Source organism: Scophthalmus maximus, chromosome 1 (assembly GCF_022379125.1).
Source record: "Scophthalmus maximus strain ysfricsl-2021 chromosome 1, ASM2237912v1, whole genome shotgun sequence".
Taxonomy (NCBI): Eukaryota; Metazoa; Chordata; class Actinopteri; order Pleuronectiformes; family Scophthalmidae; genus Scophthalmus; species Scophthalmus maximus.
The window spans coordinates 7,000,001-7,026,271 of NC_061515.1; the positions used below are offsets into that span (position 1 = coordinate 7,000,001).

The 26,271-nt window shown below is 45.5% G+C and overlaps 2 protein-coding genes across 9 annotated transcripts in view; one reads left to right on the forward strand and one right to left on the reverse strand.

Annotated features, from left to right (window-relative positions):
* triob (trio Rho guanine nucleotide exchange factor b) overlaps window positions 1-20,486 on the reverse strand; it is a 95,400-nt gene extending 74,914 nt beyond the window's left edge. For 2 of the 5 annotated variants that reach the window (XM_047332833.1, XM_035629603.2), the window contains exons 1-2: window positions 20,174-20,479; window positions 9,093-9,146 (exon numbers count right to left, since the gene is read on the reverse strand). In XM_047332833.1, the coding sequence (XP_047188789.1) occupies window positions 9,093-9,146; window positions 20,174-20,243 (124 nt within the window). In that variant the 5' untranslated portion in view covers window positions 20,244-20,479. Of the gene's footprint in view, window positions 1-2,595; window positions 2,723-9,092; window positions 9,147-20,173 lie in introns of those variants that run through there. The other 3 variants (XM_047332821.1, XM_047332831.1, XM_047332812.1) reach the window with 3 other exon arrangements.
* A 3,058-nt stretch (window positions 20,487-23,544) lies between these two features.
* Window positions 23,545-26,271, forward strand: part of dnah5 (dynein, axonemal, heavy chain 5) — a 90,077-nt gene continuing 87,350 nt past the window's right edge. For 2 of the 4 annotated variants that reach the window (XM_035629798.2, XM_035629800.2), the window contains exon 1: window positions 23,545-24,123. In XM_035629798.2, coding sequence (XP_035485691.2) covers window positions 24,034-24,123 — 90 coding nt within the window. In that variant the 5' untranslated portion in view covers window positions 23,545-24,033. The remainder of the gene's footprint in view (window positions 24,124-26,271) is intronic. The other 2 variants (XM_047333257.1, XM_047333258.1) reach the window with 1 other exon arrangement.

Genomic DNA, 26,271 nt, shown 5'->3' on the forward strand with positions numbered 1-26,271 from the left:
GATAGGACGGCGCACAGAATGATTCTTTTTTTTTTTTTCTTCCTGCGGGAAACACACATAACAAAGTGAGTAACTTCTCTCGATTCAATCTCAATGCGATATCACAAACAGCACAGAACAGGAGGGGGGACACTGACTCACCCCCTGCACTCTTTGTCTCGCACAGCGGGGGGGGGGGGTCACTGAGTACTCCAGTGAGTGGAACAGGTACTCGTGAGCAGAGGCAAAACACAATCCGTAGAAAAACACAGCATCTATGGCGTCACCAGTGGCCTTCTGGGGGATCACTTTTGGCAGCGTAGCGCAGTGAAGCAAAGCACCCTCACAAATACACCACTCCTTATCTTTTGACAGTTTAATATTCAGAAGGGGGAAAAAAAGTTAATCCAGAAATGAAATACTTCAGTCAAATCTACAGTCAAAAATTGATAAATTATCAACAGCCAAGTCAAACACTTGAGAAAGTTAATTAAAGGGTAATTCATATTTGGGTTGAGTCTGACCACTGTGTTTCTACTCTGAGATTCAACAACAACAACAACAACAACAACAACATCAACAACAACCACATCATCTTAAACCTCTTTGTTCCAAACTGTAAAGAGGAGGGGCAAGGCGACGGGAATCTAACGGAAGGAGGCATACCGACATTCCTGACCCTCATATTCCCATCATGCGGCCGCAGGCGAATCCATATTGGCAGGCTGCTTAAATATTAAATGCTCACGGGTCACTGCACGTTGGTTTTTTTTCCCCGCCATGTGCCCCGTCTCTCTCGCAGTGGAGCAATTTGTAGTTGTAGCATTGGAGAGGAAGAATAATAAACAGTTTGTAGGATGGAAAACAAAAAAAAACTGTGCAGTTACATGGGGGATTCTAATAACCTTCATGAAAGGACCACGGCAACTGGGCTGCATCAAAAGCATCTGTATTTCATTTTACGTTTTAAGCAAGTGTGACCCCGCCTACCCCGCGGAATGAAGCTCCTCCGGCCTCGAAAGAGTGACGAGTGAATTCAACGGGCCGTCCTAGAACATCTAAAGCGCCGGACACACGCCGTCCTTGAAACAGCTTTCCCATCGTGTGTGTAGAAAAGAATAACCACCGGCTGACCGCAGCGTCGAATACACGCTCGACTACAATCAACAGGGACGGATCGAAGAGCAAGGAAAAGCGACCGTCACGCTTGCATGAGCAAAGCCAATGCCCGCTCCCGACACTCAGCTCGACACCTAGCAGACAAAGCGAGGAAGCCGCTCACTCAGTCAGGGTCTCAGGGTTGGAGAAGTTGAACGAGAGAGAGAGAGAGAGAGAGAGAGAGAGAGGCTCGGGAACACGCGGTGGGAAGCTTGATTCTATGCAGAGAGTGCTCCGCATTAAACTCTCTCCCTCCAAAAAGGAAAAAAATTAACAAACGCTCGATTGGAACATTTCCTGTAATTCTCCCCGGTGCCCAAATACACACACATGATGTGCCGCAGGGGGGAACAAACAAGCCGCAGAGAGCGAGGACTTTTTTTCAAAAAAACGCACCAACTCCTTTGATTTAATCGTCCAATCGCCAACACAAAGTTATTAGAACGTTACCCAATTCCACGGGCAACAGCAGCCACATTATTCCCCCGATGAATCGGAGGACTGATCAAAAGTACAACAGTAAAAGTGTGACGTGCTTGTGAGGGATGAGGGGAAAAGATGGGTGACATTTTTTGGGACTTTTGAGCGCGCCTGTGTATTGTATTCTTCCTCGGCTCAACTCTGCGTACGATGACAGACAAAGACAAAAAAAGACAAATTGGGAGTTATTTTAGATTATATGGACAAAAACATGTCGTCAGTGCTTGAATTTCTCCAAGACACATGACACATCACAGTCCAAGATTCACAAATATGATGATGTCAGGTAAAAGGTAACTAGATTGATATTGTTGTGCAATCGACCTTCCAATGACATGATGACCCCTCTCTACTCGTGCTTCTGTTTAGCATTCACCATCATTCCGTAGGACTCCTAGGCCCGTGGCCTCGGTTCAACCGCAAAAAAGCGGCGGTTTGAAAAGAAAAGTCTCGAACGCAGAATCGAATCATCGAACCCTCCGCAGCGCCGCGCCAGAGTCCGGCCGGGTCGTCAAAGGTTCGCGTCTTCACTCGTTTTTTCAGTTCTCGCATTCAGTCGAGAACTATGCTGGGCAGTGCCATGTCATCTGTTCAGGCCCTCCGGTGGTTACAAGCCCCCGCCCCCCGAGCCCCCACCATGTCAACACAAAACCATGAGGAGATGTGAGGCCACATGACTCATTCCCTAGTCGGCTGGCAGGCCAAAAATAGAAGATGTTGTGATGCCGTCAAAAAGTAGCTCTAAGTATAGAGCGGAGTGTGGCGGCGACCAAGTGCTGCTATCGGATCCATACACGGACACACACGAACAAAATCCTATGGCAATTATTGGAACGATAACATGGCCCGACGACACCATCACCGTCATTTCAGCCGGCAAGCGCGGCCTACAGACTCAGCGTTGCCGAGCCGAATTTGTTCTCCGGCTAGTGTTGAATTATTCAACAAACCGCCGCTGTAGAATCCCATCATACTCACCAGGTCCGGCAGACAGGATGTGGACGGACATGTCTTCAGCTGGCCGCTGCACTCAGACCTGCTCAGCTGACCAATACAGCAAAGCAGCGTGACAGCAACGGGAGGGTTTCCATCCGTCCACGATCTTCCCAAAGGATAAGAGATGGCATACGACCTCGCGCCAGATTTTTTAGGAAGCAAAGCCTTCGGGCCTGGAGCTCTTCCCCATCATCCACACTGCTTCGAGTGAAAGCCTTCATTTAGGTGTCACCTTTTGTAAATGGCATTCATCCTCACGCTCTCACCACCTCTACTGCAAAATAGAATCTCAGGGTAATAATCGATCGCGTTATTCAGAAGAAGAAAAAAGGGAAAAATCTGCATTTATATATCATTTCCGCCTGTGAGGTCACTGCAACTGTCAAACTGCCACGCTGCTGCTATGGACCACATATAATCACAATCACTTGACGATGCTGTCACACAATCCCGCACCATGCCCTGTTTCGTCTTCTGAATGCACCGGTGAATGAAAAGCATTCTTTAGCATTCTTTAGTACGGCTCCTGCAGCAGCACAGCCATTAAAAAAAACCAAAAAAAACTGCAACTACATCCGTAGAAGAGGAACGGAGCTATCCCCCTGTCCCTGGAGCGGCCAAGTATTCTTTATATCCCCTCGCATCAAGCAGCGACCAGCACACGCACACAGCATCACCCCCCCCCCGTCCGCCCCACCCTTCATGTTTAGCCACTCCCCCCCTTTGGCCATCTCTGGCAGGCAATTGGCTGACGCGCAGGGGGAGAGGTTGATGGCGATTGGACAGGTGGCGGAGCGGAACCGGAGCTTTCCCATGCATCAGTGCTCTCCAGGAAAATACCAGGGTCGGGGGAGAGAGAGCGAGAGAGAGAGAGAGAGAGAGAGAGAGAGAGAGAGAGAGAGGACACAGATGATGAGGATGTGAGAAACAGAAATGATACAAGAGCTGGAGGGGGAGGGGGGAAGAAGAGAGGTGTAGGGAGAGAAAGGGATAATGAGGGGAGGGACGACCGGGAAAGAAAAATGAGCAACATCACACCGCTCATCTGTATTTTATCCACATGCTTTACATCCCGGCGAGATTCTTACTGTTAAACTGAAACACTTTTATTGTTATCAACATCAAGTCTTGCAGAGTGGGAAGGATTCCGACGGAAGCCACGCTGAATGGGATGTTGACAGAGCAGCAGAACACACTTGACTTCAGGGAAAACGCAGTCCACGACAGATGGAGCCTGCATCAGCATACAGCAGGGTGTGTGTGGTGTATGTACTTAATGTGTGTGCGTGTGTTTGTGTAAAGCAGGCAAGAGTTCAGCTATGCATGATGATGATGATGATGATGATGATGAGGATATTCATGGCTCGTGAGCCCCATCAGCGAGTGGGTGCTGGTATTTTACCGAAAGGTGTTTGTCTGTGCACGTTGTGTGTATAATGTGCACTATTCCATCTTCAGGGTCCTATTCTAGATCTCGTAGATTTCCGTCTCCCCCACTCTTTCACACACACGCACATAAAAACATTGCATAAGACTCTGGGCAGCACTACCGAGAACACACTGATCTATGAGGAGTATTATGTCCTAAATGCAGAATAGTAATAGGATTGATATTCCTCAAAAAATGGCAAGATGTCTCCTTTCAATTCCCGTGCGTTGTGGTTTTTTAAAATCTATTTTAGCATTTATAAAACAATCGTTTTCTATTTGATGCCTGTGAATGTCAGGGGGATTAGAAAAATATGATAATTATTCTTTATGATTGACCATTTAATATCCTTGAACCAGTTGATGCTTTGTAGTATAATTTCGCCAAATGCAATTAAAGATATAGCAGACATATTAATATTAATATAAATGCAATGTGACATTCACCCAATGTGATAGGAAACTCATTTTATTGAGTTTTTGATTCAGCAATAACATCTTCGATAAAAGCGGTGTGCAAAGATCATTATTCAGGTACAGAAAAACACTTATTACACAATGTGCTTGTTTTTAACAAGTTGGAAAAATACATGAAATTGTGTGTGTGTGTGTGTGTGGGGGGGGGGGGGGGGGGGGGGGGGGGGGTTAGTTCTTGATTGTCTTGTTTTTTTGCATCAACAGGAAATATTGCTTAGCCAAACAGATAACATGATACAGATATCCTGGATGCAAGCTGTGCTCTTCCTAAAAGCAACACAGCCAGTGCTCTACAGCATGATCCAATTAAGGCCTTCTGCACAAGCACACACACTGACACACACACACACACACACATACAAACTATAGGCAAAAAGGCGCGCGCACACACAGGAGGATGCACACAGTCAGATGCGCATGTGGACGAACTTTGTGCACAGAGGCACCCGGAGGTGCACACAAACACGCCTGAGTCCGGCTGTCTCTGTGCGAGACATCACGGGGAGTCTAACCAGCTGTCCTCCATCCTCCCTCTCGTCCAAACTTGTTTGTGTGTCTGCGTGTGTGCACACGTGAAAACTGGACAATGTTGAGAGCCTCTCATGTGATGACACATTCCTGTGGACACTTTGCAATGTCCTGCTCCGTAGATGTAAATACATGAAGGAGTCAGAAGATTCGTCTGCCCTCTTGTTCCATCATATCATCTGATGCCAACCTCAGACATAAAAACTCTCCGTTTTTTCTTACCGTAAAAGCGTCGCTGACATCTTTGCGGTCAATCAGTAGTAAACCGCGATTACACACCTATTTCGTAGACACAAGGTGGATGGCGGCACTTGCACACGATACATGCCGCCATGCAAATTATGGTTGGTACTATGGTTGATACTCCAACTGCATGTAAATGAGTTGACAGCACCTTGTCTAATCTGGCGGTTTGAGGCAAACCACGATCAAATGAAGCTCAGCAGACCTGTTAGTCAGCCTGCGATATTATTCCTCCATCCTCTGCCTGGGCTTCAGTGTTGCTACAAGCTTTTTGTTGCACCAGTTTTGGCTCATTTTGTACAGAAAGGTTTGATGTTAATCACAATGGAAACAATAATAAAAACAAAACTGGGGTAATTGCCTTATTATCTTTTGAGAGACATAACCAGACAAATACGGAGATAAAAAGTAACAGAGCAATAGAATAAAAAAAATGGGAAACCCAGGGAGAAGAGAGTGAGTAAACAGAATTCATAGAAACACACACACACACACACACACACACACACACACACACACACACACACACACACGCACACGCACAAAATATAGAGTTTAGTCTTCCACACCCTGGCCTCTGCAGGGGAGAGCAAAAACCCCAAAAATATCCAATGAACTCCAGAGAAAACCACTTCCTCTGCTGCTTAGAAGTGTGTGTGTGTGTGTGTGTGTGTGTGTGTGTGTGTGTGTGTGTGTGTGTGTGTCTCTGAGTGAGCATGCCTGCCTGCCTGTCCGTCTACCCGCAGTGCACATGGTTAGCATTCAAAGCCCAATTCAATAGGAACCACACAGTGAGCCCAGTATGGGCAGAGACGAGAGACAGAGTTCACAGCAGAATTAAACTGAACAGAAACATATGGAGGAAAGGGAAGGACGAGTCATTCAAATATCATAAATGCCTTTGCCTTTTTTAAACTTTCTATTCCTCTCCATGTCCATCTTCCCCATGTTAAAATATGAATCTGTTGTTGTTGTTTTTTGGCACAGACTGTACTCGTCACCATCCTTTGCATGCTAAATATTATTGGTGCAGCAAGAGATCAGAATCATGCCGACTAAACTGGATATATTTGCCAATAATGTGGCAGATAATCTTGGACTGAAAGCCAGAGAATATCTGGGGTATATCTAGTCCAAATACTTACTCTAAGTATGTTTAGTATGTAAATCCACATGCAGGCCGAAAGCGTTTGGGGAGAAACTTGGGATTCTGTGGCTATGTGTCCACAAAACACATCCAGAATGTACAGCAGGCCAAGTGTGTGCAGTGTAAAATGTGTTTGAGCTTGTCTGATCGCATGTCCACTGCTAATCCAGTAATGGTTATGGAAATACTGTATGTGCAAAATGAAAGTGCTCGTGTTTGGATGCAGGATCTAAACAGGCTGAGTCTCGGGGGGCAGAGACGTCACTGAGCACCGTAGTGAGGCCTGTAAACTCCACACACTCGAATTCTGTTTCGTGCTTTCACCAAAAACGTAAACCGGCATCATTCGTTTGGATCCGTTGATCGTCACCCACCTTTGCTATCCTTAGCCATAATGCATCAATGAACGCAACATGCGGGACATGAAACCTTGCTGCTGTCACATCAGAAATGGTTTGATGGATTGTCTTAAACCCAGGCAGGTTATCTAGAATTGCCCACTGCAGCTTTTGTTTTGGCAAAAGATTTTATTCTTACAGTTCAATCGATACTAGAGAAAAAAAAAGCCTATATAAGGCTTTCAAGTCACCATAGAAACAATAATGATGCAAAGTAAATGTTTAATATTTGCTGACTTGGTTGAGCAATGTGCACTCTCTGTGGTTCTTCCCCTCGCTTCATCCATTATTTACTAACCCAGGATACCATGTCATACATTATCGGTAACTTTTGACCCAAATGGAAAAAGACTGCTCCTCTGAGCAAAACAGGCTTGAAGCTCTGACAGGCCAAATCCTTCTCAAAACATGTTGGCAAAACAACTAAGCCCAGTTTAGATTTTTTTAAAAAAACAGGAAATATCCTTTTGAGGTTATGTCAAGTCCTTTGAAAGGAAGCAATGAAGAATCTAAATGGCAAGACAAAAAAAAACAACAACATGACAATATGCAGGGACTTGTGTAGATATTACAGAAAAGGGAAAAGAAAAGACGTACAATATAAATATAATACCCAAAAATGATGAACACTTTCCCACACAGGGATTGAAATAGTCCCAAAACGTGTGCTGAGAGTAGGCACTCATCCAGCAATACACACACACACACACACACACACACACACACACACACACACACACACACACACACACACACACACACACACACACACACACACACACACACACACACACACACACACACACACACACACACACACACACACACACACTGCCACGCATGTCCACACATGTCCTTCGTTCACACATTTAATGAGGACAAACAGTTTGTTGTGGGCAGCAGAAACACTCCCTGGTTAGAATGTGCCAGATCAGCTAATAAGCAACGGAAAGACGCATTAGTCTTAATTTTCCCTTTTTTCCTCTCAAGAGGACTTTGCACACCTGCAAGTTCATGTTACAGTGCAACAGAGCGCTTCGGGCAATTTGCTAAATCGTCACTTAATTCGGCGGCAAGTTAATTTTGTTCAGAGTAATTGAAAATGGACAATCAGCCACAAACGGCCAGTGCGACCTGATTACCTCTGATTTACTGTGAGCAGCTCGCCGATTTCTGCCTCTTTCTATTTTTAATTTTTGTTGTTTGGTGATTCCGCGTCAGGAATGAGGCTCGCAGGGTTTGCGGGCCTGCGGCCAGGGCACAAGCTTAAGCTGGCACATCCCAATCATGACCCATTAATTCCCACTCGGATTTTGCTAACTGGGAATAATAGGCCCGGCTGTAAATTCGAAAACGCTCTTGAAAAATGTTCATCCCTGGGCGACCCGATTGGAAAACATCAGGTCGAAACTGTGTCAAACACACGGGGCTCGGAGAGCAACGGGCCGCTGGGGGTCACAATAATCTGCTGCGTGTGTCTCATCCATCCCCGACGCCGCCCCCTAATATTGGAAAGCTCACATGACATGCACAAAGACTTATTCTCAAAGGATGTTTTCACGTGTTGACTCTGGACTCGCATGCACGTTCTGCTCGCCTGTGCCAGGTTATCAGGCACAGATTACACCAATCCTTTCATTTCTAAATCAATCTTTTTTTCATGGAAAAGCGCCAGACACTTCCAAACGCATGTCGGGTCCAAGTGAGATTAAACTAATAATCTTTGGCCGGGGAACCAGGTTCAATTAGGATAATCCACGTGCATAACCCAATGTGGGCCACTTAACCGCCCCATTTGCACCCGCAAACAACTCAGCCTGGAGAGAGTGACTTGGTGTATTTTTAGCATGTACAGTATGTCCTTGGTGCGTGAGGGACGTGAACCCAAGCGGTCACGGTTGCTTCCCTGCCACGGGGGAGCTTCAGTCAACTGGGATTCAACGCAGTGGAACTTTGACGGGACATAACATTTTTAGCTCAACGTGGCCGTGGCGCACGTCGCTCTTGATGTTTCAGCCCCGTCTCCCCACACACACACATGCACACTGTAATGGTCACACACAGCATCACATACACACCACCGCATCTTATCTTATGGGAGTGTCCTGTGTCTTGCCAAACTCAAAAACACAGTTCACGGAACTCTGAAGCTTTTCCTAAACGTGAAAGTAACCGCGTTCCCTCTTTCTATTTGTGCTTTTTTATTTTATTTCTTTATTTATTTTTTAATGACATGAACAGATCGTGTGATCGCTTACCTGAGGTTTGACCCGGGCCATCCAGTTTGGATTCACATTTTGGAAGGGAGCACTCTAAAAAAGGAAAACAAGAGGCGGAGAGACAACACGTTAGAGAAAGGAAATAAAGAGTTGACCGTCGCGAGCTGCCACTCGACCTCAACCCTGACCGTGTTTCTGACCGTCAGTAGATCAGAGCTTTGCGGTCGCAGAGTACAAATGAGAGAGCAGTTGCGGAACGGCTCTTTGATCCCGAGGTCTCCGAATGGTCCCGCCCTGAAACTAAGCTCCATTAGACACGCTGCACGAGGATGCATGTGCACTCACTTTGTGCACGCATGTGTAAATGCACATACGGTGCAGAGCGTAGCCGGAGGAAATATATTCTGCACCCTGAGTCAAAACGTTTGTATAGATCCCGACTATAGATTACTGTGCTCTCTCTCTTCTTCACCTTATGCTCTCTCACACTCACGCACACTCTCTCTCTCACTCTCTCTCTCTCACTCACTCTCGCACACACACACACACACACACACACACACACACACACACACACACACACACACACACACACACACACACACACACACACACACACACACACACACACACACACACACACACACACACACACACACACACACACTAATGCATGACTCTCTCTCAGCATACCAGCAGATGAACTCAAATGAATCATTCATACATAACGAGTGCAGTGTGGATATCTATGTCTCTGATGCCGGAGGAATCATCTTCAGGAAGATGAAATGTTCAGAGGATTCAGGCAGACTTGTGGAAAAAGCGTGCGCCTGCTCCTCGCTACTCAGTTTTTTTGCATCGGGGTTGATTTATTCAGGGTTGATCAATTAATAGCTGCTGATTAATTATGGGCATTCTGATAATGATCACATCCCTCACATCCCCCACCCCTCAGTAAAAACCCTAATATGGGACGCGTTCCATGCCGACGCCACCTAATTCTTCTTTTTGGATTGACTTGCATCGCGTATCGGACACACTTTTCTGGGTCACTCATCAGTGGGACACGGTAGTGGCAGGAGATAACAGGGAGGAGAGGCAGGGAGTAAGGGACGGGGGCCGCTAAGCTCCTCTTTCGCTCCGTCTTCTCCTGGCTGCCTTTCTGAAAAGAACAGCCTGGCATATGCCGCTGGCCTTGCTTGGGATTACAGTAAGCACCTGTTCACACACTGTACGTGTCATTTCATACAGTGGAAGTGTGGATACAGTGTTTGGTCCAGTGAGGAGGCGTGATTTGCCTCCAAACAGAATTTCAGATGTGTTTGGCACCTATGTGCGTTTTACATCTTAGGATGTGGACGCAGCGACAAATGTGACTAAAAGTGGATGTTTTCCCCCGTTCTCAGTGTTGAATTATCTCATCCGATTGCTGGAGTGCCTACGGGACTAGTTACTGTCTGGGGAAATCCTGGTCAGCGCATGCTGCCAGGCAGGGATTAGGGTGGCAGCGTGGTCACACGGGCAGGAGGGAGTCGGCGAAGGCGAGAGGGGAGGTAGTAATCTTCTACCAAACAGGGTGCAAGAAAGAAAACCACCCGCTCAGAGATAAGTGACCGAGCTTTCACTTGGATCAAGAACAAGCCGCGAAAAAAAGCGGAAGAGAAACTATTAAGCATTCTCCAAAATCTCCTCATCGAAAATCCCACTATCCTGAGATGGATTAGAGGACTCTGATTTCTCCCCGATCTTATTCAAACTATCGATAAGAACCTGTTTTACTACGGGCAACAGCCTTCATCCTGACCTCTGTGTGTGTGTGTGTGTGTGTGTGTGTGTGTGTGTGTGTGTGTGTGTGTGTGTGAGTGTGTGTGTGTGTGTGTGAACGATGCGCCAACAAAATAAACATCAGTGACTGCAGCCACAGCAACATGGACGGCGGGACCAATTTAACAGTACGTACTACTCCGGCCGAGCCAACACGGTAGGACGGGGATGTTAAGCCTGATCCTCAACCCATTTTATCCAAAGCCAGAGAGGCCAAGCGGCAGTTTAGCCTTCCTAAGCCAGAGGAGCACTGGGCTGGCACTGTTCACGCGACAGCGATCAGAGGCCGCTTGCCGTCTTCAAAGCAACAGGGAATGTGAGTGAGTGTGTGTGTGTGTGTGTGTGTGTGTGTGTGTGTGTGTGTTTGTGGGAGAAAGAGGCAGACTGCACAGTTCCTGTTGGACAGACTGCGTGCAGCTGTTGACAGGCGACGAGCACTGTCGGCACTGCAGACTGCGCTTTGATTTCACCGACAGCCGAGTTCATGTTCTGCTTTGTCCCAACTTTGCCAAGAGTGTGTGCGACAGTGCGGGAGAGAATAGGAATCCTTGAAAGTTACTGCACTTCACTATCAACTTTACACGACATTCGGCGGCACGCGACCCTAAGACACGTGACCCAAAGAGTCAAACGTGTGAAACTAATTGCAGAACTGTGACGAAGGAGATCTGCGATCCCTTTTATTCGCTGCGTACGAGATGAATGAAGAAGAAGAAGAAAAATGACACACGACCCGACACTTGACTTACTGACACTGCACCATCCTCTCAAGGGGACGTTATTCAAAAAAAGAGAGTCTCAGAACTCAAGAGGGGGCATGGCCTCATAACTCTGTGGCTGCTTTTTCAAAGTGCCATTCTTGAGAGGGGGAGAAGGAGAAAAAAAAAAAAGAGGCACAACGCGTTGCGGGAGGCTTGTGACTTCAAATCCCAGATCCAGATGCTTCGGTGGTTTGCGCCGTAGATTGGGGGGGGGGGCTGTGAACGTCGGGGAGGACCGTAGCATCTGCTCTAGGGGGCAAAAGGAGAGGGGAGGAAGGTCGAGGGGGGAATGTGGAGGAATCAAATGAATGTGTGTTCACATGCTGATCGGTCTCCACGATGTCAAAAAAAATCCGTGTACACAGTTAAACTGAAAATAATGAAGAGAGTGCATCAGCCATTGCGGCTCCCCGCCTTATTTGATTGAACAATATCAAATCTTTTGGTTCCAAAAGGTCACACAAAATACTGTGCAAATGATTTTGCTTATTTGGGTGAATGCAGAAATTCCAACCATCCTTTTAAAAATCGATCATGGTGGTTCATTGTGTCCAAACACACCGAGACACGCTGAGGGTTCTTTTTCCTGCGTCACATTCAAATCTGATGACCTTTGTTCTGATGTCTCAGTCACGATGGTACAACAGAAGCAAGGAATGGCATTGGCGGTGGCTTATCGAGAGACCTCTATACTTGTCATTACAAAACCAGAGCCATTATTATAAGGCATGAGGTAATGATGGAAGACGGTGTGTGGGAGGGGAGTGGAGGAGGTGATGAGAGGAATGGGAAGAACGAGTGGGAGTCTGGTAGTTGACTGATAGAAAAGTTTCTCCCTTATCAGATGAGGGATTTGCAGGAGACGCACAGACCCGGCCCACAGCCTATTTTTATGAGCCACAATCCTCCTGTGTCTCCATCGCTCGTTCCTTCACCCCACATCCCGCCATCCCCCTCTGCCTTGCTTCCGTGGCCCCGGGCAACGTGGGTGGGATGTCGAGATTTATACCTCTGTGCATGTGTGTGCGAGTGAGTGTGTATATCTATATATATACACACACATATATACATATATATATATATATATATATACATATATGCGATGTGTGAGGTAATGAAGCTGTCCCACAGGCTACACTTAGCATCTCACAAACACATTTCAAACCTATTGGAATTCCTGATATTCAACCAGGCTTGCAACCAATATCTATTATTCATACGCTCGGAAGCAAAGTCAACTGATTGCGGCCATGATGGCTGGGAAAAAAAAAGATCAACCACATTTAACCTAAAATTACAGATTTCAGGTTGTATAGCCAAGAGCCCTGCAGTGTTATATTTATCATTTGACATATATCGAATAAGACAGTTCTCAGGGGCTGCTGTAGGTCTCCAATCCGTCCAGAAAATAAAAAAACAGCCTCATTCGACTGCAGACAAACTGGGATGTACACATCTCCCTCCATCTTAAAGAAAATAATTCCCGGTGTCTTTGTCTGTGTGTGTCTTCAAAGTGACCCCCCGGCACAGATGTACATGACATTATACTGCAATCAATAATTTGGCGAGATGGGGGCGGGGGGGGGGGGGAGTTACATGTCCATTAAGTGTATTACAACTCCCTTGGAAAAGGGTCAAGAGTCTCTGATGAGATCGATAAACATGGCCTGGCTGTAAAACAGGTAATTGCCTCGCCGTGCTACCTTCGTGATTGTCTTCTGCCATAAAACTCTCCGATAAACACTAAGAGAGGAGCGAGCTTTAACGAGCATCCCGACATCTGCTCCTCATTGGGAAGCGCACAGTGAAAACCCGGGACAGGAGGAGAAAGGTGCCTGACTCACATCTGGTCCGCTGACCTGAAAGTGCTTGTTTTTTTTCATATATGCGTCTCACTGTTATCCGTCATGTGGTCATTTGCACTTCATGATCACAGGCGCGACCAACCCCCTGATCTGGTTATGAGCAGTGCTAACTGTTTTGTACATCTAGAAATATAATGCTGCTATTTACACTGATTGAGGGTTTTGTTTTTTGTTTTTTGTAGAAAGTAATTGCTGCTTCAGGTGAAATTGAATTCAGTTTTCAGTCCCAACATTAAGCATTTGATCGCCATGCAAAAATGCTTGAACCCAAAGTGTGGCTGGAAACAAAGGGCATGTATCAGTTATTTACCAAAGGAAAGCATTTTTTTGTGATGAGTTGGCACAGGTCACCAAGTTATATGGTAGGTGGGAGCCAGGTTTGCTTATTTTTGGGCCTCTGCATTTTGCACGGACGCAAAAATGGAAAAAACACTGACTGGTCCCTCAGCTGTTGCCACCGAGTACCATGATGACATCTGGGTATCTTCTGTTGAATTTGCATTTGCGTTTTGGAGCTTTTTTTTTTACGTTACACGCACAAATTATTAATATTGTCAATTATTAATATTGACCTCACTATGTAAAGTGCCTTGAGACAATGTAAGTTGTGATATGGCGCTATACAAATAAAATGGAATTGAATTGAATTGAAAACAATGCTATTGTCTGTGGAGATTCTCACTCCTCCACGACAGGTCATCGTTATCCTCAAGGGTTTTGAATCGGGAGCAACTGGACTCGGTCGTAGATTTGTCCAGTCCACGGCCAAGTGGAAAACTATGCCATTGTGTCATTTTGTTACTTTAAGTCATATAGAAAAATGCACTGATGTTTTGGAAAAGTTGAAAAAAAAAAATAGCGACCCCATAATTCTGCTGGCGGACTTAAATACTGGATGCTATAAAACCCAGGTTTAATTTTAAGAAGCCAAAATAATTCATAATCAGTCCCACTGCAGAATTTGCTGTGCGATGGATAGGTTATTTTGAACTGGATCTCCCTTAGCGTGAACCTGAACATACCGTATTTATGTATTTTAGCAATAACTATACACTTTAGATTTCCTCTTTTTTTTCCTCTTTGAGTTCAAATAATTGAGATGGCCGGGGTCCGGCGATTTAGCAGTGAGCGCAGGCAGTGCCAATCTGAGCTTATAGATGCCTCCGACTCTGACCAACTGCCAATTAGGCTGCCCCTGGATGCAACCATAAGGTTTCAGCCTCGCGGAAAGCAGAGTAGCCTACATTTTGCAGGGTGTGCTCCACCCAAGCCTCGGCTCTATAATTTGATGAGTGAAGGCTTGTTTGTCGCTCCAAGTATGTCATGTCTTCTTTTTTTGTTGTTTCTATGGATCTCACTCTCTCTTCCCTCCATCCTATATTTTTTTTTCCTGTTCTTGTCTGATTCTGCATCTCTCTGTCACAAACTCCCCTTCCCATCAGCGTTATACTCGCCACACATACTAGGCACCGAGATGCGTACGGCACGGCCCGCTGAAGTCCATCCATCGGCCTAGGCGATTGCGTAAGATTTCTGCTCAAGTATGCAAGACACGAGATAACATTGAGTCATTATGCTTCCGCCGACTGTGACTGTGCAAGAAGAAAAAACGAGTAATCACTGCTCAGTGACTCGGCTTTCATTACCGCCTGCGCTGGCGCAGACCACTGGGTTCACTTTGGGCACAGAGGGAAATGGCTCCGTGCAACATCAATAACGACGTCGCCATTGGTGATGCCGATGTTTTGTTTTCTACCCACCCATTGCGAGAGGCACTGGACGTCAAGCAATTGAATGCAGCACGCATAAAGAATTGCAACAGACACTCTTTTTAGTATTTTCTTTTCTTTTTCAAATAATAAAAAAAGAAAAGCATAGGGGTTTTCCAACCTGTCTCAAGTCTCTCATAATTATTCTCCACAGAACTACAAAGAAAAAGTGCAGGTAATTACTCGTGCTCCTGCTGCCTATTAATTATACTTCTGGTATATATATATATTAAAAAAAAAAATCTATTATTTATCACTGCAGACTGCCAGGACACTTGTACATGTATAGTTTAAAGCCAATCTGCATTAGTGATGAAGAGAAATAGAGGCCAGCTTCACACAGTGAAGAGTCTATCCGTGCAACAACAACCCTGAGCCTCACACACCACGGGTGTCATGACTGATGACCGCTGTCTTGTGACCAGCGTACGTTGCGTTCGGGGACACGGCTCTTACGCAAGTTGTGTCGACACGGATATCTAATCTCATTCCAGCATACAGTACATTCAGCTGCTTCTTTATCAATTGAGTTCCGCCGCTCGGTTCTACGCGATAATGCTGCTACTCAGGCCCGGTAACTTCATTACATATCGCTCAAGAGACTTCCTATGAGACGTAATACATTACAGTGAGAATATATAGCACCGTGCAGACGTGATAGTTTTGTTTCGCTTCGATGGCTCTATCTATAGCGCTCAACTATATTTGACGGTGGTTGATCCAAAGATGGAATGCATCACTTAAGGGTCGACGGTGACCAGCGGATTTTAGTTTGTGTGAGGATAATGGCTCTCGCATGAAGATATAATAAGACAGTAGCTCTGTTTAGATTTTTTTTTCATGTACAGTAAGGTTTGCTGAAATGGAAAATACAGTGGCCTACAGCAGTCATATGGGGGTGGGGGTGGGGGGGGGTTCTTTGCCTTTCTGCCCGTTAGATTAGAAGTTGGATCTGGAAAATGTTCCTGGTCTTCTAGATCTTGTCTGGACCAATGACACTTTCGAACAGTGGAAATTTCAAGCCGGAAGAGCTTTGATGTGTTTTTATCGCTCCCCCAAAGCTTTGCAGGCATCAGTTATCTTCATTTTCAGATCCTCCCTCCGTTGCTCGGAGAAGCCCATCATTGTTGAGCGTCACTACGAGGTTTGGAGGAGTCAGAGAATTTTATTAGCTCTGAGAAAACCCTTTTTTGCGTTTTACAAAAAGAAAGATTCCTAAACCATTTCACGTGTTCACATGTATACACAATGACTTCGGTGAATGGAATAAAACCGCCCGTTCTTAATGCAGGTCTGCTGCAGAGGGTCTTTCCAAAATCAATCAGTATGTGTTAATTGCCCGGTGGCTCCCGGCTACTTTTGCATATACAACTGTTTGGTATGAAACTGAAAATATTCCAAAAAGGTAGAGGAATTTACCCTAATTTACTCTACTGTTCTCGTGGTTAATGCAAGAGCTGCCGCGACGACCGGAGGATATTTGACGACGATACACCACAACTTCCGGACTCATCCCGACACAATTCCTGACAGTGCCACAAACCTCTTGTTACGAGCAGCGTGCTCTGATTGCAGAGTCCCGACTCTTTTGGAGTTGTGGAGACACGCTGCTCAGCTTTGCGTGGGCTCGTGGCAATCAGCAGTATTTCGTTGGGCCGCGACGCCTCGCTTTGAAGAAGGCTTAATTAAAGTCCAAATCTGTAAGGTGCGTTGAAAACAAAACTGGGGTACTATGATCAGCTGTATTCAATTCAGAACTGGAGACATATCTTTCAGTCTCAAAAAAGTCAACTGATTATGCCATTTATCAAATATAGCCCCAGTTATAAAGACTGTTACTGTGCAGCAGGGCAAATGTGACCGCTACAACTGCATTCCCATGAAGGTTTGCATTGCAAATACTTGCAAAAGCTCGGTCGACACAAGAAGTCGGGTTCTTTGTAAATGCTTGAGAAAGCGGCTGAATATTTCTCATCTTTTGACCGGTTGCAAAAACAAATTCAGGATTGGACTTTAAATCAAGGCACGAGCAACCTGGGAGAGTGACTCAGCGGCTGAGCTGTGATCCACAGCGACAGTGTGGGACTCGGAGATGGAGCTCCATCTGCTCACCGAAAAATAATCACGCCAGGAGGAACATCAAGTGTTTTCAAGGGCCGACGAAGGCGAAGCAAACTAAAAAAAACACTAGAACTTACAGTAGTAAAAACACCCATTTTATAGGTTCCCCAGCCAGCCAGCCAGCGAGCCAAACTCTCACCAAGTCAACCCCTCTTAGCCGGCCATCGAACCGCCGAGATGGCCCGATGGCCTCTCCGCCTCTCGCTTCGTGGAATACTCTGCCACATTCTAAGCCTTGGCGGGCTAACTGGGGCACCGGAGTGCACCCAGAGTCCCGGCGAAACGGCGCACGCTCGCACGTATGCGCGGCGCTCCAGAAATAAAGTGCTTGGGATCAACTGGGACGAGCGGCCGTGTGCCAAGACTTCGACATGCAACAAGCTGGCAGCAATTAGGGAGCCTGCTGGAGAGGCTACGGGGAGCGGGATGGTCATTACTACTGCTCCGGCACGGTTAAAAAAACTCTGCTCTGCAAACACTGGGATACACGAGTATGTAGCAGGCGAGCATGAACGCATGGACGAGAGACATACTGTATCTTCTCCTATTAAGACGGACTGCAGATGAAGCGGTGCAGCTGATTAAATGAGAATGCCATGGATGAACTGTTGTCACTGTTGGATTCATGAAACTGAACGAACGGAACCCAGATCAATAAGGGCTAAATGAATTGAATGAATAACACAGAATCATCCAGAATCCCAGTCTGCTGAATGAAATCCAATTTCAAGCACAGCGAGAGCAAAAAAACAGAAAATAAATGAATTCATTAACATGCACTATCTTGCATTCTGTTCCTCTTTCCAAAAGTGTCTCTTTTATTGTGCGAGCCACTAAACAGCGAAACAAAGACAAAACTTTAATTAAACAGGACGACTAAGAGCGCGTTAAGCTACGGGCTCTATAATCTCAGCTGGAGTCGTGCAGGCTGATTCACTCGGCACTATTCTCCCACAGTTTTCTTTTTCCACACTTTCGCTTCACAATAGTCTCTTATAAAAAAAAAAAAAGGTTCCCGAGGCCGTAACCTATTTCTGTCTCCGTCATGAATACTGTATGAACTGCGTTTTGCCTCTACATAAACATCCAAGCAGTCCAACTTCCCTCTGAGCCAACTTTCCAGCCCGATACAACACACCGGCTATATGGGAAAATGCATTGGCAGGCGTCCAACCAACCGTAAGAGAGACTGTAGCATTTGAATACAATCCTTTTTGACAACATTCCTCACCGTCCGACAGGCAGGGGCAGTTTTCAGAGGAAGGTATGTGGTTTGGTATGTAGGATTTGTGCGTGTGCGTGTGCACGTGCAGGCGCACGTCTGCTGTATTTATTGATTAAAAATGCACGAGTTATCGGATTTGTGCACAGCATGCCGCGCGTGTGTGTGTGCGTGTGTGTATGTGTGTGTTCCTGCTCGCGTGAAATCAGCGGCGATGCCGACCGGCAGACCCCGCGGCACCAGGTGTCACAGGGTGAAACAGCTGAGAGGGAGAGAGACAGCTGCTGCGTCTTCTTCTGCTGTGTGTGTCAGAGGTGGTCCTGCTCCTACGTTATGGCGACACCTTTTCCCGACACTGGATCTCTGCTTTACAATGTAAACCTCCAAAAAGTGAGGCCTGTGTCAGATTGGGTGAAAGATGTATATATATTTTTGGGGGGATTGATTGTGGGTGAATGTCCAGGAGGGTCATCTTCAACACAACTTTAAAGGTCTCAGCTCCTAGCCACTCAAACACTGTCTGAGATGCCTGCTATGTTTGAAAACGTCACAATAAACCACATCTAGAAACATCGTATACCTTTGGATAACAAACGTATCTTCCCTATTGGAATGGGATAGACACCTGGATATTAGAAACCACTGTGTGCCTAATATCTGGTAAATAAATTATAGGCATTAGATTATACGAATGCTCAAGTGATCTAAAATGACATCTACACATCTACAACTGTAGATCAGATAATCATTTCTTATGCAACTTCTATCAGAGGGGGAAAAAAAAAGGGGCAGTGTTATTGTTTTGGCTGATATCAGGGCACCACTCAAGCCCCCTGGGACCTGTAAAAAAAAAAGAGATGATTATGTTTTGGATGCAGAGTAACGCAGTAGGTAAAGGCCCCTAAATCCTTATTTGTTGTGATGATGCCATCATATTAGACAGGCCCGGGGCATTGAGGGCAACCTTTTGGACCGTAATGTCCAATCCATGGCCTATGGGCTCTCATCGTGACCGGGGACACTAAGTGGGTTAAGGGTGTGGGGCACTGATCCCACGTTCGTGTTCAATCTCTGGCTGCAGAGACAGAACAATTTGGTCAAAATAATAATCTCCCACCCACATCCAAGAGGTTCGTGATGAACCCTGACTGTGGCGTCACACAGCGCCAGCTTAAGGAGCGTGGTCGAGCTGCAACCATCCAACACACCTTCTTCCAGCCTGCACTATAGGAACCGACCCCCCCACAATGGGGTCACTGTCTACTAATAATCAAAAGCACATATACATATATATATATATATATATATATATATTTCAGGAGGCGTTGTCATCAAAAGGCTGCGGAATGTCAGCGCACTGAAATGTGGTAAATAAACAGGAGGTGTGCGCGCGTCTCTCCAAGGCACGTCCCGACGCGCAGTAGACGCACACTTCTCGCTCATGAAAGCCAGTCAGTGTTACATGTTCAAATATAATGCTGCACAACAATGTGGCAGAGCACCACCACCACCACAAGCAGCAGCAGCAGCAGCAGCAGCGATCACACGCCGGACTTACCCGATTTGAAAAACGCCGCTATGTCTGCCGCGTCCTTCGCAGCCTCATCGAGTCCCTCTCCTGCGCTCATGGCCGTGGTCGCCTGTGTGACAGATATATATCCTCAGTGGGGAGGGAGGGAGGGGGGGGGGGGTCTCCTTTGTTGTTGCGGTGATCGTTTATCGGCAAATGCGGATCCCGACGCCTTTCATTGAAGCAGATCCCGGTCATGCAATCTGGACTCCCTTCATCGGGCGAGAGACCTCCTCCTCCATTTTGGCCGAGCAGGGAAAATCCTGGCGACCGATCGGCGGCGCTCCCGAGTTGGGGCGTGAGGAGGAGGAGGAGGAGGAGGATAGAGGAGGAGGATAGAGGGGCGGGGGAGGGGGAGGGGGGGGGGGGGGGGGGGGGGTGATGAGTGAGAGAAGTAGGAGGTAAAAAAAAAAAAGAAAAGAAAAGAGGAGGGGTGGAGGGCTATTCCGTTTTAGAGGGGCGGATGGATGGGGGTGGGATATCCTGGGATTCCGTTTCGAGAGGGGGTTTGGTGCAGTGTGCGCCACCCAATTTTTTGGTGTGCGCCACAGCACATCAGCGGCGCGCGGCGTCATCACTCACTGCGGTGCTGATGCGGGCTGCGTGGGAGTCACTCCTTCCTCGGGGGTGTGTGGCGTAATAGCTGAAAAAAAAAAAAAAAAAACTGATGTTACGGGAGATGCCATAACGACAGACAACATGAATATCCTTTTCCCAGCTCCCCAACTTGTAAAGCCCCACAATTAACGTTACCATACAGGCCGTTATAGTAAAAACAGTATATCATTCATATGCCCACGTGGTCACTGGGTTCCGATATTCAGTTTTCCTAATTATGATCAAATGTATTAGTGCATGTTCATCATAAGGCCTGTCTTTTTGCCAGTAATGACATATCTTGTTTTTTTTAGCAAGATAACGTGGAGGAAATGACACCGAGGGAGAGGGACTATTTCATCCCCTCTTCATCCCCTAGTGATGAAGATGACGCTGCACGATGAGGTCATTTGCCCCACAAATCCATAACCCAGTTCTCCCCTGCAGCTGCAGCTCGGTCATTTCAACCGGAGACGGTGAACTGCTGCCCTCTACAGGTTGTTTTTGCTAATTGCTCTGGGAATAGCAGGGGTTAGGCCACAAACAAATCAGGCTGCTATCTGGCAAAGAACATTTGATGAATGATAATTTTTTTAAATAATTTTTGGCAAAAATGCCAAATAATTTTTTTTTTTTCACCAGCGTCACAAATGTGGATATTTGCTTATGTCCCCTTGATGATAAACTCAACATGTCTGGGTCTTTAACTTTTGGTCAGACAGCAATTAGAACATGTTAACTTCAAGACACAAGACATAATATATACTGAGCAATCCATTGATGAGGGAAATCATTTTCATTTGTATTGATAGTTAAAATAAATGTTGGTTGCAGCCATACAGTTCTATGGTGAAATAATGTTGCCCAAGGTTTTCTGTGTGCTAATGACTCATTATCAGAGCTTTGACCCTGACGGATCAGCTCCATGCATGGTTTCAAACTGTAAGACAATCTAAGTATATTAGTAGACACCTACTGCATGTTGAACGTACCAACAACGTGGCTCATTGTGACAAAGGGATGCTGAAACATTTGGCTCCATTGAATTATTTCAGAAGAATCCACCTTCAGCGTCTGTATCATCAGGTCGGCACACCTTGCATGGTCACATCCATCAGCATGGCCATCTTCTCCTTCGAGGCTACGAGACTCCTTGTGAGAGACCAGAAGAAAATAAGACAGTGATAAAATCTGTTTTATTCTATATGTCTCTGTGATGAAGCTGGAAGTGAGAACAAACTGTTTCTGTAATGACAGAGAAAAAAGTGCCTGCAGAAACCAAAAAGTACAAGGATGCAGAGACCCAATGGAGCAGATTTAAAAAAACTATGGATATCCCAGTATTGACAGGCATCTGTCAAGTGACAGTTTACACTGACCACTCAGTTCCTGGGGTGAATTAAATACACTGCTCAGTATTCATGAAAGAACCAAACCATCAGATGAGCTATAGGACTTCTGGCATATCAATCAGTGACAAGCTGCCTGTGAGAGGTAATCCAGAGAGTTGTCAGTGTTTGTGCTGTAACGAGCTGTCGGTCATACAGAACAGATTTCCATTGACGCACTTGCACTTGTCGACTTAGTGTCATGGTCGTAGAAAGCGAGAGTCACTCTGATGGAAGCAAATCTGTCTCACCAGTTTTTGAAATTTTAAAAGGCACTGAATTTGTAGTACGGATTTTTTTTTTTTGCATTGAAATTGTGTATCTGATTTCAACACTTCAAAATTTCAATAACAGATTTTCACTTGTGTTTTGTTAAATGTTAGCAAAAAATTCAGTGTAAATTAAATAAATAACACGACAGTGCATAGCAGTGAGCTCAGAGCCCTTGAGAGAGAGAGTTGCCACATCTCCGTTCACTCCAATGTACCAGTTTTTTTCCTCAGCAATGGCGGATCATGGAGCCTCTCAATAGTTCCCGGAAGTGAGCAGCAGCAGCCAATAGAGTAGCAGCAGAATGGATCAATGGACCGACTGTGTTGCACTAGTGAAGGGTAAGACGTTTAAATAATAATCAGGTTGCATATTATCAGCACATCTGAATCAAATCAACATGCGCATTAAGGCATTTTAATGGATTATGATTTGTTTATGATTTATTTATGATTTAAAAAACGTATTGACTAACTACACAGAGTAACCACATAGGCATGTCGGTCTGCTTTGTTGTAAATCGATACATATATTGACTGTTAATTACCCAAAATCGCGTTTCTGTCGCTCTGAATAATGGATTCGAATTGCGCGCCAAGAACTTCCGGGAACTCTCTGAAGTCTACGCGAGTCGCGTGACGTACAAACATTTTGGACTTCCGTTGTCACGACTCTCGTTCAACGGCGCTGATGACCTATTGATTTCTTTTGGCATTGTTGTTGTTTTTGTTGTTGTTGTTGTCGTCGTCGTCGTCGTCGTCGTTGCTGCTCTTTGTAGACGGTCCCCGCGGACCCACGTTATTCCTCCAGCCCAGAATGCGGGTCGTTTGGATGAAACTGTTGCTGTAGCTCCTTGTGAACATCCCTCTGATCGCGAGGAGGCCGCGCTTGTGTTTTAATAACGCTTCGTTGGTTAGTTATCAGTTGAAAAGTCCGAATCTGTGATCATCTTTCCAGCTTCACCACAGTGGATGGCTGGGGGGGTCACATATTTCCCTCTGGAGTTTTCGGAGATCAAAACAGAGCTAATATCAAATATCTAATTTTTTTTAATTTATAATTTTTAAGACTCTAATTTCTATCTATGTCTACGTTTTTTTTTTCATATAGTCGTGTGTTACTTTTCATTATCATTCATGATGGCTTTTATTGCGGTGTACAGTACCTCGCCCTCCACAAACGTTCCATGCCCTTGTTAACCGATCGAGAGAGTAAATCAATCTGATTGGCGGTTTCGTTAGTCACGTGAGTTCAGTCTTCGCGCACCTGGCGCATCCTCCGGGGTGCCTGTCGTCAAATCGGTGGAATAAATCCCAGTTGAATCCAACCCCAAACCCGATGAATCGTCCACATGTCTGTCGGTCCGCCCCACTGCCCCGTCGCGCCCCTTCGCCCCCAAAATGCGCCTCGTTACCATGGACACCACACACAACAAGAACGCACGAGCGCCGCTGACGAAAACGGCGTCTCGGGGTTGGATCGGGCCTCGAAAACCACCCGCAACAAATCGCGGACACACGTCGTGTGAACTGCGGAGGATTAAACAAACAAAAAAAAGGAAGGACGTTTCTCCAGTGAGGGAATGTTTGAGCCATGTCCTTCAGTTCTCGACTCGCCAAAGTCATCTACAGGAACAGACCCGCCCAGCCTTCTGTGCAAGAGGAGTCACTGCAGGAGATGCAGGTTTGAACGCGACTTACTTAATACTGACGAGTGGTAATCATGTGTGTGTGTGTGTGTGTGTACGTGGACAACTTGAGAGGCCTTGAGAGAGAGAGAGAGAGAGTATAGTGCTCCCAGTCCTCGTATTGTCACGTTTTATTATGACTGTTTAAGTATCATTGCAAAATATAGGACAACTCTGGGGTTGGACACCTTTGTTTTGTTGTGTCCACATCTGTCTGGTTAAGTCAGGTTAAACACCTGCATTCAGCTGGCACATTTGCAGCCATTACACAAACCAAAATCATTGATGATGCATATGATAATTGCAGAAACTATATATATATATATATATATATATATATATTTATTGATTTATTGATTTTTTGCAATTTTGCCGAAGTTTTTTTCAGGCAGCTAGCTGAAACCATTGCAGTCTAATTCATCAGCCCTGCAATATATCTTCCCCATCAGAGGGGTTTATATAATTTTAAGATTTAGTTGATTTTTTGTGTTTTTGAGAGGCTGTAGTTTTTGATCTGAGAATTTTTACGTCTCTCACAAATCTTGATTTTTTTTTTCACATTTGATCTCCCTTAAAAACAAGCCACTCCACTTAACACAAACCCGAGAATGCTAGAATGAACAATTTATAAATATATAATATGTATAAATGTTCTAAATCACAGGAGAAGTAGTCGGTAGGAACAACCTATTGTAATATCTGTCGGTTGTAATACGCGCCTCAGTCCACTAGATGGCAGTGTGCTCATAGTACAAATAAAACTGAGGCTGAAGTGATGCTCTTCAGATTTGACAAGGTTGGTGTCCTATCAACTTGGAATGAACTGTTTTACATCTCTCGATTGATGTGGAACTATGCTAGTATCTATGTTAGTATATTCATGAAGAACAATAAGACTTTCTTTCTGTCTCTGGCAAGTTAATACAGTGTATTTAAAACCTTTTTACTTCACCCACTCGCTTCGGATTCACCAGTTCCACCTCCACATAGGTCAGGGGGAGCACGCTCAACATGTTATTTCTGAATGTGCTATGGCCATTTATAGCTCGTAGCACGTTTGCATTTACTCAAAGTCCAGCCCTTCACACGGGTTATAAATAGATATATCAAAATGCTATAGTGAAAACCAGCTTCAAGATAAATATTGCACTGTACAAGCCACTCTGATATGAATGTTCAATTAGTATGCAAACACCCTGAAAAACTCTGCAGTGACCGCAGACACCACAGCAATCTGACTATGTGCATCTCCTCTATTGCCTATACATTCAGTATATATGGACTAATACAATTTATTTTCTACGAATTGATTCATCATCATCTCCATGCAATGCTGATTCAATTTCAAAGAGAAAATGTGCATTCACATAGGAATTTAAGATATGATGTGTGTGGACTGCCTGCTGTAGTCAGACAACTTCTACAATATCTGTATGTCTTCCTTATATGTCCACTGTGTTTTAGTCTCGTATCAAACTGAGATAAAGTAAAAAATAAAACTTGCAGCGTAAAGGCAGTATAATACAATTCTAATCTACTGGATTTAACTTTGCAATTGCACCCAGGAGTGGTTGGAACCAAACGGACAGCAAAATCAATGAAAAGAGAAACAGTGCGAGTCAAAACACGGAGCCCTTCCGTGTCTGTCTCTCCGTGCCACAGCCGAGTGTAGTTTTTTGAAACCGATGTGTTTAAGCTCCCCATGTCTGTGTCAGTGTGGGCGTCCTCGGGAGAGAACTGTGGACCTTCTCTCCGTCCACGTCTTTCTCTTTTAGATCTCACCAGACCCCCCTCATTCATAATTTACAGTCACTCTCCTGTTTCACGGCAGCTCACAACCAGACAGCCGAACACGGAGAATCAGTCGTGGCGGGGTTGAAAAATTGATGGCCGCGCTGCTTTCAAATGCAAAGCTACGGGATAATTTCTTCAATATCAAACCATCAGTCAGATCCGTGTGGAGAGAGCTGTGCTTTTCATCTGCCGGATGCCACAGTATAAGCTAATGGAATTTAATATCAATTGGTGGGAGGTCTTGTGTTTGTGTGTACCCAGTATGTGTGTGTGCGTGTGTGTGTGTGTGTGCGTGTGTGCGCGTGTGTGTTTGTTCGCTCACTGGGTGAATGATTAGGGCGTCCCCACTG